Source organism: Triturus cristatus, chromosome 8, assembly GCF_964204655.1.
Source record: "Triturus cristatus chromosome 8, aTriCri1.1, whole genome shotgun sequence".
In the NCBI taxonomy this organism is placed as follows: domain Eukaryota; kingdom Metazoa; phylum Chordata; class Amphibia; order Caudata; family Salamandridae; genus Triturus; species Triturus cristatus.
Window position 1 is genome coordinate 229729761 of NC_140591.1, and position 14253 is coordinate 229744013.

At 44.4% G+C, this 14253-nt stretch overlaps 1 protein-coding gene across 2 annotated transcripts in view; it reads right to left on the reverse strand.

Moving 5' to 3' along the window:
* Window positions 1-14253, reverse strand: part of CCDC82 (coiled-coil domain containing 82) — a 149598-nt gene that overhangs the window by 90226 nt on the left and 45119 nt on the right. For both annotated transcript variants that reach the window (XM_085621427.1, XM_085621428.1), the window contains exon 3: window positions 11171-11339. In XM_085621427.1, the coding sequence (XP_085477553.1) occupies window positions 11171-11339 (169 nt within the window). The remainder of the gene's footprint in view (window positions 1-11170; window positions 11340-14253) is intronic.

Consider the following 14253-nt stretch of genomic DNA (forward strand, 5'->3'; position numbering starts at 1 on the left):
ATACAAGTTGAGAACTGCACGGTGACCCTTTATCCAAACTAAACGGCAGCGGTGACCACGAAATGGCGTACCTTCTTGGAAGTTAAGAAAGAACTGCATAGGCGGGAACTGAAGTAGGCTATGCTGTTTCCTGCAAAACTGAGGGTGGAGGCCGCAAGGGAAAACCTGATTCTTCACCATGCCTGAAGAAGCCCGGGAGTGGCTGGAGGGATGGCGCCCGGCCCGGGGCCTAGCAGACAGGGACTGAAACTGAGGTCCCCAACCAAGGCATCAGCGCCATCGGGAGCGAGGGAATCAGAGGTCTCCGGTGAGGTGCAACAAGACGCCGATGAGAACTTAGACTGATATAGTGCTCCTCGGACCTTGATACTGAGTGGTGGAAACGCCTGATGACGTGGGCGCATCGATCTGATGACGCTGTTTTCGGCTTTGAGTGATCTACTGACCAAGATTTGACGAACACTTGACTAGTAGTCGCTGAAGACACTCATAATTACAGCTGTGCTATTGTACTGTGGATGTATGGCTGGTATGATTTACCAAATTAAGGGAGGGACCTAAGGAGATCGTGACGCGGCTCTTCCCCCTCACGCAAGTACAAAGTTCTGGGAATTAAGCACTCTGCTAAGTTGGGGTGGCTGGTAGTTCAAAGTCCGCCATGCAGGGAGGTCGGAGGGGGGCGAGGGTCAGTTAGGCTCGTTATTGTTTGGTTTGTTACAGGTACATAGAGATGCAAATGATGGCATATATGATGGCAACTTGACGTGGAGAAGGAAGGGCGCTTTACATTCTTACATGGCTGATGTCGCATATGACACGAATGGATATACCCCCAGAAATCTCACACAACCAATCCGCACATCTTAGGGGGACACCGCCTCCTCTCACTGTGTTATCCTGGAATGTAAACGGACTAGGTGACAAGATAAAGAGGGGACTGGTCCTCCAATACATCAAACGTAAGGGTCCGGCAGTAGCACTGCTACAAGAAACACATCTGATGGGCTCGGCCTGCATGGCCCTGGATCGATGGGGCTACAAAATGGTAACACACTCTGAGTTCACCTCTGGTTCTCGAGGGGTGGGGGTCCTAGTAAACAAACACTTCCCACTGATATTAACTGGGTCCTGGACAGATGATCAGGGGCGCTTCGCAGCGGTATCGTGTCAATGGGAGGGGCAGTTCTATATATTGGTATCAGTCTATATCTCTCCAACGCTGCATCAAGCAACCTTGCCGGCCCTGGGAAAGTTCTTACTGTCTCTCCCGCAGGGTGTACTCATTGTGCGGGGCGACTTTAATGCCACGATTGATGCAACGATGGATAGAAAACCTCCTAGAGACCCCAGCAGCGCCAACCTCAAATTAGTCGACTTTGTCGATGCAATCGGTCTCATTGATATCTGGAGAGTTAGACACCCACAGGACTGACAATACACCTTCCGTTCGGGAGTACACAATAGTCTTTCATGACTAGACTACATATTCATATTGGCAGAAGGGCACGAAAGGGTGACAGAGATCATACACTTACCCAGGGGAATCTCGGACCTCTCGTCTGTGCACATTACATACACGTCTCACATCCCAGTACGACGCTGGCTGTTTACACTCTACCCTGGTTATCTTAAAAATCGAAAGATTAAGAAGGGTCTGCTCAAATCTACGGAGTAGTACTTTGCCGACAATGAATATTCGGGTTCCTCTCCAACGACATTGTGGGAGGCATATAAAACCGTATTACGGGGCCAGGCAATCTCGCTGGTTGCAAGGCATAAAAAATTGAGACTCTAGAACAGGGGATGGCCCGGCAGAGGCGAAACATACCATGGACACCAGTGACGATAAGACACAAAGGTTAAACCTAGCACAACAGGAATACAGGGCCTTTGCATGGGAAGAAGCGGCGTCCAGACTCACTGCCACGCAGCATACAGTTTACGAACTAGGTGAAAAGGCAGGCAAGCTTCTAGCTTGGCTGGATAGAAAGGAAAGAGCTAACCAATGGATAGCCAAACTCAGCTTAGAGGACGGGACAGTGACCTCAGACCCTCAGCAAATAGTTGACACGTTAGCGACCCACTACGAGAAAATATATACACACACACAGCCACGAACACAATAGAAGACAATCTAGCCTTTCTCAAAGACATCCATATGCTCACACTGTCCAGTGACGCAACACAAGCACTGGAAGCAGATTTGACTCCGGATGAGCTCATATTAGCAATAGGTGCATTACATACGGGAAAAGCCCTAGGACCAAACGGTATTCCGGTAGTGTTTTACAAATAAGGCAACAGCTCAGCTCACACCACACCTACTTAACATGTACAAGGAAAGTTTGACCATGGGGGAGCTGCCTAGAGATCAGCGCCTAACGACGATAGCTGCTATTCATAAACCGGGCAAGCCGCCGCAGGAATGTATGTCCTACAGGCCGATATCTTTGATAAACGTAGAAGCTAAAATACAGGTCAAAACACTGGCCATGAGACTGCAGCCATATCTTACTACAGTGATCCATCCGGACCAGTCCGGATTTATGCCAAACCGAAATACAGCACTAAATTTTAGAAGACTTCATAGTGTAATGGCACGTAGGCCTACTATCGAAGAAGACGCGGTAATTCTGTCCCTTGATGCGCGTATGGCGTTCGATATGGTCGAATGGCCCTTTCTCTTTGCGGTCCTCCGACACATGGGTTTCTGCCCCAAATTCTGTGAATGGGTGCAACTGCTGTATAGAAAACCCCTGGCACAAGTTGTGGTCAATGGCCGGATCTCGGCAGACTTCCCTCTGGGAAAGGGAACGAGACAGGGCTGCCCCCTGTCACCGCTCCTATTCGCTATAGTGTTGGAGCCATTGGCGGCATGGATACGGCAGGACCCGGTTATCCGCAATTTAAAATGGGCTATGGGATGGGAGGATCGGATTTCGCTATATGCGGACTATGTGTTACTATATCTGGCATCCACCTCGCGTTCTATTAACTGCCTACTCGACATATGCGCCGCATATGGAAGGGTTTCGGGCTATATTATCAACTGGGCGAAATCGCTTCTTTATGTACTTCACGGCCCCCCACCGAGACTATCGCGCAGCTGCAAAATCCAGATCTCTGATGCGGGATTTAAATATCTCGGCATCTATATAACACATCTGGACTTACACTTCATTGAAGAAAACCTTATGCAGCCCCTTGCGCGGTTTTGCCGGGATGTCAAACATTGGCGATCACTGTCACTCACGCTACTAGGGAGAGCAGCCCTCTTTAAGATGATGGCACTTCCTAGATTCCTATATGTCTTACAAAACACCCCGTTCCCAGTTTTCCCTGCGTATTTCAAAATGATAAACGCCAGGCTTCATGCACCGCAGGAGGACCTGGCGTTCCGCATGGATAGGCATCTCCTAGAACCGGAGGGAATTATGGGAGCATTATACAATCGATCCGGGAAGACGGCTCTCACGGGCCCAACGGCACACACAATTCGTGTCTGGCACGCGGCGCAGCGGAATTTGGGCTACACCATTATGGGACACCAGGAAATTAGGTAAACTATAGAAAACCAAGGGCTTCAGACAGTGGGACTTGATAGGTATCTCGAAGGTGGGAGTTCTATGGAAAAAAAGGGCGAGGTGGTCCTGTTCGCCCCAGTTGCAGGTCACCTACGGACTGGCACAGACGGAAACATTCAGGTACATGCAGATTAGGCACACGCTCACGGCAGTAATTCCAACACACTGTCGGAAGCTTCGCCGCTGGAAAGACAGACTTCCGACGGAGCACTTGGGTAAGAAGGCCATCTCCCAAACGTACTGGGAAATAATAAATAATCACCCGGACCCCATAATAGCCCTTAAGGACCGATGGGAGGCGGATGTGGGAGAATTGGACGAAACTGACTGGCAGGATGCACTTGCGTCCCCATGAGAGGTAGCGATACCCTCTATACTAAAACTAGTGCAACTGAAAATTCTACATCGCACTTACTACACATGAACACTTCTGCATAGACTAGATAGGACAGACACTCCACTTTGTCTGCGACAATGTGGCGCAACGGGCACTTTTTGGCATACAATATGGCAATGCCCTGCAATCACACACTACTGGGAGGCGATTATGCACACGATCTCTCAGGTTACTGGGGTCACAGTTCAACTAGAACCGAAAAGATGTCTGCTCAACATTTGGGAACCTACAGATTTCAACCACGCGGCTCAAGACTGGATTGCCCTGTGCCTGGCACTGGCAAAGAGGAATACAGCGCAACATTGGCCCCTACCCATCAAAGATGGTGTTGTGATATGGACGGTATAATGATAACAGAAAAGTCAGTCTATCTCCAAAGGAGATGCCCCAAAAAATGGACTCGGTGTGGGGAAGCTGGACTACATTTAGGGGCAACATCTGCTAACCCCCACAAGACGAATCACTGTCTGATGAAAGTGACTAAATATTTTACCAGGAAGTACTGTGATGTGTAATAGGACTTACGATGGACAGTTGATCAATACATGAGAGATGATACTCACAGTTCAATGTAAAATGTACACAGCTAATGTATAATGTCTTGCCATATCATGTATATGTTAACAAATACTACACTGTTATGTTGACTCTGGACCTATGTACAGTGCCAATAAAAATAAAAAATAAATCTTTTTTAAAGTGTGTTGTTTATATACTTGATCCAAGTACTATCTAACAAGTTAGTCTGTTTCAGACAATCCTCCAATATTCCCTGAGTGAAGCTTAGCTCGGATAGAGATAGTAGAGCAGATTTTTAACCCACAGCAAAATAGGTGCCAGGCATACCTTATCTTCTATAAAATCAAGGCCCATTTCTTTGTGAATAATAAAACTTGTTGTGGATCTGGAAATTCCTAAATGCTAAAAACTTGTTGTTTGCTACCAGAAGGGTCTTTGCAGGTGTATGTCCCCAGACTGCCACACCGTAGGTACCAACCGACAAGTATTTGCTTCTGTATAGCATTATCAGTACTTTTGGGGAATTGTGTCCTAAATGTTTTGCAAATCTAAACAAGGATTCGCAGACTGACTCCAATGACTGTGATTTTTGAGGAATCAGATGGTCCCACTTCAAATTGGCACTAAACAGAATGACCAAACAGCTAAAATCTGTTGTTTTCTTTATTGGTGTATAGCCACTAAAAACCATCTTTGCGCGGGTGATCTTTGGCCCACATGTTAAAATGTAGGATTTATCTTTGTTTAGCTTAAGGTTTAACCCCTGCATAGAGCTATACAACTATAAAACCCATCTAAAAGAGCTTGCAGGCCGCTTGCGGGGCGGGCCAGGAGGACATGCTTGTCAATATTCTGAGACCAAATGATGTGGCATCAGTTAGATTTAAATACCACCAATGACATCATGCAGCCATACAGCGGAGAAGACGATTCTGGAAATCACATCACATGACACTAAACCGAGATCAAAGGAAAGCACAGCGTGGCTTTAAACCCAGATGACAACATGGAATATAACTTATAGGAGTGACGTTTGAGCACAGTAACCAGACTTGGCTTCATTCACAAATAGGACAAGCAGTGTTGTCAGCCACTAAACTCATGAACTGCTGAAAGGTATGCATTTGAACTACGCAGCTTTCTGTTGGGTCTTGGCAATTCTTTTCCTGCTTTCACCTCTTATCAGGTAGATCTGCAGCATTCAAATATCATCAAGATGACCCAGGTAGATCTGAAGGCGGTGCTGTTACTGAAAAACAGTGGGCTAAATCAGTATACATGGCAGGAATACATGAACGGTGGTGGGATCATTTCAGAGCAGACTTTGAATGATGGTGCACAAGAAACAGCATCTCCCACGTGAGACGCGAATACAGAAAGGAAATTGGTGGAATTAAGCAACAGAAAGGTAGAGCAATGAAAACATCACTTTACACACCTCCATTGCTTTATCAATTGCGCCGTGCTCCATCACTCCGGTCTGGAGTCACTCCTGAATTGCGTACCTCTGGATATGAAGGATGCTGGGTCTCCATGGCTTTGCGGCTGATAAAAAGTTGATATCAGCAGCTCTGTGTGCAGAAGACGTCGAACCTCCGGACCATGTACAGAAGGAAGCTTCTCCGCTCTCCCACTACAAAGGCGGGCTGCAGAGTGTAAACAATTACAACAAAATCACTCAAATTCAGAGAAAGTGTTTCTATTAATGTATAAAGGAAGGAGAAATACATGGCTCTCTCCCCTCTGATTCTAGGCAGAAGAAAGACAGAAGAGGAGAAGGAACGGATGCTAAACACCTTCACCAAGCTTAAACGACTTAGTGAGACGGTAAACAATTCAGCCGTTTCTCATCAAGCACTATGTGGCCTGCACGTATGGGCCCAACTCCGGTCCCTAAGACCCAGACAAAGAGTTTGGGCATCTGGTTAGACCAGAACCTGACATTCAGGGTGCAAGCAAGTAGGACGGCGGCCACTTGTTGCGGCCTGCTTAGAATGGCCCGCAGAGTGCTTCCTCTTCTCCCTTCCCAGGCCAAAAAAATATTAGTCCAATCACTGATACTCTCTAGACTATGGAAACGCATCATACGTGGGGGTCAAAATCGCAGTAATAACGAAACTTCAAACGGTTCAAAACTGCGCAGCCAGACTGCTGTTGGGAGTGTCTAATCACCTATCAGCAAAACCTGCACTTCACTCCCTTCATTGGCGTCCGGTGAATGAAAGAATTAGCTTTAAGGCTCTATGTGTTGTCCATAAGTCCCTGCAAGGGAATGGGCCACCGATAAAACTCGACCATGATCCGCCCCTACAAGGCTAACAGGAAACTGCGCTCGGATGAGCTTCACCTGGTTGAAGTCCCAAGAATCAAGAAGGCCAGAAGTGGTGGCCGACTTTTTTCATAAAATGTGGCCAAACTCTGGAACACACTGCCACGGTATCTTTGCAGGGAATCTAGCTATCTTGCCTTCTGAAAGCAGCTGAAGACACTACTGTTTCCCTAGTATTCTGCTACCTGTCGTTAGTCTCGCACAGCGCTGGGATGCCCCCGGGTAGCCATGCACTATAAAAATGTTTTCTTCATTTCATTTCATTTCAGAAGTGGAGAGACAGCCCATGTAGGTGAACTGCAGTTTAGTGCCACACCAGAACTCATGCAGATGGAGGGCAAAAAATAAGGTGGGAACCGCGTATATCTCTAGCTGATACTCATGGCCTACGAAACAAGAGCCAGCACTTCAGACAAAAAGTGCACACTCTCAAGAAGCTTTAGTTGCTACTGAGGTTGCCCAACTCTATGGAGTAATCCAATGGAGAAGAGATAATTCAACTTAAGCGGGAAGCCTGGAATTCTGAGGATTCTTGATGCCTTCTCAAGACCTCAAATCTGCTTGGAAACCAACTTAAGACACAATTTAATGGCACTATCATTATGCACAGTGGTAAAATATTTGGGGAACCAGGTCGTCGTGAATATTGAGGCCGCATTGGATATAAGCCTTTAGCATACCTGGCAGGAAGTTAAGCAACAATTAGCTATTAATCATCACCTTCGAATCTCCACTGAGGGTCAAGTCAATTACATTGAAATGACCCCCTTGGACAAACTCCTGTATCTTCTACATACAATAGGAGTCAGGGTTTATATATGCAAAAGAAGTAAAACACTGATTTGTCCACATGTGCAATAATGAGGCAAAAGCTCGGTTGACTACTAGCCTGGCAAGATGACTGCCAGGCTGTGTAAACCCAGAGCTCTGTGTAAACCCCTTCAATATCCTCATAATATCCTATCATTACATCACGTGAAGTAACCATGATTACCCCAATGGATTGGGGTAGCATTTACCAATCTTTCAACACGTGGCTGTGCTCCTACATTAAATGGCAGCAGTGACGAATTGGTCTGAGAAGAAGAACCTCACCCGCCCCCCCACGACCCGTTGCTCCTGATATCTAGCACACAGCTGGGGGAAAAATGATAATAGCGTGTGCGGCTTTGGTGAGTAAAGTGAAGCTTGTGTTTGGCTCCCTTACCTATGACAGCTGGTTGCGATACTGAAGTCTTATGTTTGGCTGTTGTGACTTGCAGTGGCCCCCACGGTTGCTGTGGAAAGAGAAGGTACAAAGGAGAACAACGCTAGGCCTGGGCATTCGTAGAGCGTGACATGGCTAATGCATGGTGAGGAGAGAATGGGCCTCCGTCCCTGCTGGAAACGTAAAAGAGGTCAGGATGTTGGCCACTGTCTTGGAAAGTGCGCTTTGCACAGGGAGTAGGGGACAGGGCTACGGCCTGGCGTAGGACCAGGGCCCAATGAGACCTAGATAGGCCAGGGTGACTTAAGGGACAGAGTCCTCGAGATCATGGGCTCCCAGGCGCTGGAGAGGGATAGCAGCACATTTATCCAAGCTGGAGACTCTGGGAGGAGAGGATAGCAAAATGCTGTATGTGTGCCTGTCTGGGTACCACATCTTGTGAGGGGGCCAGTGGGGAGAGCTGCAGATCCAAGGAAAGAAGAGACCAGAGTGCAATGTCAACATCTGTTAGCACAGGCGTGCCACATCAAATTTATAGGGATTGGGCACCACGGCCTCATCCATGGTGTAGCTTAGCGATTTAACTTGGACTGTGCACTGATAATAATTTGAAAGCATTTGCTACAAGCAAACGTAATACATGCACTGGAACCAACTGACGGTGCCCCAGTTGCAAGGGGCTGTGGTTATTAGACACAGGGAATTGATAATTACCGGCAGATGAGAGTTTAGCATTTAAACTACACTGATCAGTTGATTAACACAAAGAAATCTGGCAAGATAATAGAATACTCATGTTGGCATAGTCTAAGGGAAAGATACCTTTTTTTGAAGTGTAAGAAAATTGTTCAATAGGTTACTAACTTAGGGATGGAGATGTCTGCTGTTTCAAAAGACAAGTCATGGGGGTCAATAGGATATGGCACACTTTATCTTGCTGATAGGCACAATGGCAACATACGTCTTTTCAAGCCATGAAGCACTGATTGGACTGCAGTACATGGTGCTATTATCAGCCAAAATCAGGGTGATCAAAATGGAAATTCACATTTTTTCTTGCATCAGGAGATGGTGGTGATCTGGCTGGAAGATTGGTAGAAACCCCGAAAAATGTCGAGAACAACAAACTCCTGGAAGATAAAGTTATTGGAGTTGAGGTAATTGGCTGTCCTAATAGAAGATAGTGAATGCCAGAAAGAGGAGCCAGAGTGGTGTCTGAAGATGGTACACTGATTCAGCAGTTTTGCTTTTGGGATTCCTCTTGATCTGGGTGAGCTCCTACAGGCCTGCGGGTGCTGCTTTTTGCTACAGTTCTATGTATCATGTGGTTTGGTTTGTGTTGGTCATATTTCACATCTCTAACATGCTTCTTTTGGTCTTGACTGGCCTGTTTGGCGCATGTATCTGGCCTGTATCTGGGAGGTATGGGATGTTTCAGTTTATATTAGAGTTGAGATGATGGAATTTGTGTTGAGATAGATGTGTGTAAGTTTTAAACATGAGAAAGATAAGGGGAAATTAAATCACAAAAGTGCTTCGCTGTTCGAACATATAGGTTATCGTGGGGTTATTACTGACTGACCACGCACGTTAATTGCCTGGAATGTACCAAGCATAAATAATTATGTTTAGTGACATAAAGCTATGAGACAATGAGCTGAAATAGCATTTCTACGGAAACACATTTAAATCCAATAAAACATGCCTGTTTCACAAAGAAATGGAGGGGCAAACTATATATACTCCTTTTTTTCCTTCTTTGATAGGGTCGTAGCTGTCTGGATTAATAGCGGTAGAGCATTTTGAGCATTAAAGATGGTCCGAGTCTATGATGTAAGGCCCATTATGGTCTATGGTGTTTTAGATGGCAGGGTATGGCATTCCACGAAAATACAGCCTGAAGAGAAACGGTTCTGATAAATCTTTTTTGACAAATGTCTCCTCCCAGAATGTCTTTCATCAGGCTGGCAATACCAACCCGGTAAATGCTCTTCATGGTGAAAAAAGTGTATGTTGCGGTGGTATTTCCTATTCTGTTTTTTAAGGGTTGTTACTCCATTTAACCCTCTAGACCCATCCCCAATCTCACCTTTTCAATGTTTTACTCTTATTAAACTTTTCTTTCACTCTTCCCCCTGCTTTCACCATCTGGAACACCTCCCCTGGTGCCTTTATTCAATAACCCTCTTTGCAGCACCTGCCCCATCGAAACCACTCCAACCAACCTCAATTCCACCTCCTTTCCACTTTTTACTTTAGCCTCGATCTCTTGTTCTTGATTCCTTGGTTCATCGTCCTCTTCTCCGTCAGTAGCAGGTTATAGAGGACATAAAACAGACCACAGCAACGATTTCTATTTATTTATTGTTTCTCTATTTTTTATATATTTCTTCTTACAATTACTAATATTTTAGGAACTGTGAGAAGGATCTTTTTTAATATCTAACCTTGGATTCAAATCTGGGTATCCAACCCATTTCCAATATACTTTTTCCACAAAAACCTTTAGACATTCGTGAAAATTGTATTTCCTCATTATGATGTTTCCCCAAAATGGAGTTTCGTCAGCCTTTTTTCATCACTGAATAAGCTGAATATGAAAGAGTTTTGGTGATAGAGCACCATAGTGAAGAAACAAATGAATGAATGAATAAAAGTTAGTGAAGAAATACTGTATTCTTTTGATTTAAGACCATATGGTTCATACAGTCGACTGAATTATTTTTATTAACCAAGACATTTGCGGCACATGTCTGGATGTTACGTATCTAAGGGGGACTTTGTCCAACCATTCTCTCACGACCATGAAGTCAAGGAATAGGCTCTATATACCGACACGGAGACTCAGAGCCAAAATGCTACAGGAAGTAGAATTCTGCACGTATTTGAAGTAGCAAGTGCCCCTATATTTCCAAACTAATTGTCATTTAACTAATGTCTCCCACAGAATGAGACTCAATGAAAGCTGTGGCGAGGTAGATATTTATGACTAAGACATGTAGAGTGAAGGCACAGCTGGAGTGGGAAATAGGTTTGACATAAAAGATATTTGCACGTTTACAGCAGGACAGGGGATTATTCCTGTACAAAACATAAATCCTTTAATTGTTTACAGAAAGAGATTGAAAACTTACCTAATGGAATGTTATGTTGTAATAACAGAGACTGACAAGCTTGTGATTGGGTTTCATCCGCATCGTCACTATCTTCTTCCTCTTCATCTTCTACTATAAAACTACTAATGCTCCCGCGTTCATCGTCCTCCTGCTCACTCGCTTCATTTGACGTCGAGTCTTCTTCATTCTAAGTAGAGATATTTCCCCAAAATTATTCTTCATGAGCAACACAAAACCAATTTTGTACCAAGGATATGAACATCAGTGCTGTATATTAAAATTTGTAATAAAAATGTTGGGGAGTTTTTACTAATTAGAAATAATGCTTAAATTAAACATGCATCATTTTGCATGACCATGGTGCAGTCAGCTTGATTGGACAGCTATTCATAATTGCTGCGGAATAATAGTGCACGTTTATTATATGTGAGCAAGCCTTTCTCTCGCTTAACAGTGGCGTACGCACAAGCATAAAAAGAAATATTTGTGTACCCTGAGGATGATCTTTTATTTTTGCTGCTGATGTCCCGAGAAAGCCATTCCCTAACTGAACAAACCACTTTAATGCTGTGTTACAAAAAATGTAAAGTGAAAGACATAAATTGTTTCCTTAATTAGTTATGCGTACCCTAACCAATGAAATGAATTAGGTGTCCCTGGAAATATCTTGCTTACCAGAATATTGATTGGTTTATGTGGTTACAACACTGCTAGCAAAAGCTGTTATGTCTTACCATTCCATGAAATTCGTACGGCTTCTGTACCCAGAAACATTATAAAAGCTGCTTTATTTTGTAAAAGCACCAGTGTTCGTGCTGGGCCTTCTTTTGGAGCAGACTCTATGTCAGTCTGTTTAAGATGTGTATTTAGTCTTTTCCTCAAAGGCAGACCATTTACTACTACTCTTGTAAAATTATACTTTGATTATTTTGTTAATGCCGATTCTTGATTGAATAATTAATCACTTTTTTTTTCCTTTCTGTAATGGTCATATTTTTGAATAAACCCATGAGGTTTTAAACTGGAATCTTGTCTCGCACAGGTTTCTTTATTATCCTTGGACTAAGCCTTACGAAGATTCATTAAGTCTTACAAAGAGTCAGACAGTTCCAATCTTGCACATCGACCCTCTTAATTAGTTCATTAGAGCATTGACAGAAAGATCACTGGGTCACTGCTTACAAGCTTTTACGAGCCAAGTAATCCCCACTACAAGCAGTCACGCCGATTATGGTTCTGCAATCTTATAAAAGGTGGAAGCAGTAAAAGATGGGGATCACTGTATAAGAGAGATATCCCTCCCCTCAAGAGTTGATCCAGGACATCACCGCCGAATGAGAAGAGAGGCTAACTTTTTTTAATTTTTTTTTTTAACTTTATTTAACGTTTTAGCACATTACAGCCATTCCACGACACAGCATGAGTAAATCAAGAGGCGAAGACATCAAGAAAGTAAACAGAGAGCACAACACCATCTGGCCACATATTTCCGTAGGAGAGCTCCGCACACATCCAGTTCTATAGATAATACATATCCCAACCTGTCCCATGGGCCTCCTTCATTGTGGTAACTTGATATTATTGTACAGCACAAAGAAAGCACATATCATGTAGACTACACACACTATCTTCGCGTCTCTGAGAGACGCTCCGCCCCCCGAAGAGAGGCTAACTTTACCTGCCTCCAACTCCCATATCACCCCTGCGCATTTAAAGGTACTGGTTGTACTCCACTTATGAAAATACGGATAATTCCACAGCACCTTCAGGACACGCCTGGCATCTAATCCTGGCACTTGCATGAGGTGCTGCGATGCCTCACCATTCAAGTGCAGCAGTAAATGACAATACCACACTCATTGAAAGACAGCAGGCAGCCTGGTAGTTCTATACCAGTACCCACTTCCACTAGGTGCTCAAAGCCGTTTATTGTATACTAAGTGCACCTTCGCCACCCTGGCAGAGTGCACATTATTATGGCAATTGACATCATTAGTACTTCTTCAATATGCAATCTGTTTTCAATGACAAGGGCCCCTTCACATGTGTATGCCACCTATCTGGGGCTATCCATGAATGCAGTTTATTGAACGCCAGGGATCACAGACAAATAAGACTGCCTGTTGAGAACAGAAAACACACACACAGGATACAGATGTACACTAGAAACATGAATCGTGGTGACTGGCATTCTATCCCCTACTACATCAGTGAAGAAATGTGAATAAAGATTTCTGTTAATCCATTTGTTCATTCATAATGTTTCTGCAGATGATGATGCATATGGTCTCTAACCCCCTCTCCTCTCCCACTTCAGATGTCCATCCACTATGGCTCAAGAGGGTATGTAAGCCACTGATCTGAGGCATCAGTCATGAATTAGATGTCTAGTTCAGACTAGGAGGTGCCACTATACTTTCCTTAATTAGTGTTCCAAATCATCCTTGCCTGTTGCACTTTATCACTATGCAATTGGGCATGAACATGGCTCAACGCCCAGTCCTGAACCCAATCTGGAACCCCGGGCTGGACCACAGTCTGTATGTTTGCAACTAGCTTATGCCATCACACTTCATCTGACACGTCTCATTGTTTCATAGTGGAAGGACAGTGTTGTATCAGTGTTTAAACATGCATCATATAACCACCCATGTATACCATCCACAAACACCCTATTCAGCCTCACCCTGATGCAACTTCCTCGTCATTGAAAAGATAATCACATACATGATTGTAATGATGAACCATGCACTGTTTGTAACCAGTGAGAAAAGTGAGCGATATGCCCCCATCTATTTCTTTTACTGTGCGCACCATTGGCACTACTGCATGTGCATGTACATCTAATTCAAAGTAGTTTTTTCTACGCGGATGTGAAAGAATGTGAGGGTTTGAAATTGGTTACTTTACCAATAGTGACCTGTAAAATTCCCTTCCTTCCTATCACTTGTTTTTACTTTTTCAGTACCTCCACAGCATAGAAGTGTAAAGCATAGAATGACTGGGTGTACCCAAACTGGAGCTAAGCGGAAGTGCAAAATCAGCCAATCTAGAGCAATCTATGCCACCCGAAAACCACCTACCTCCATCCCCATTTTTAG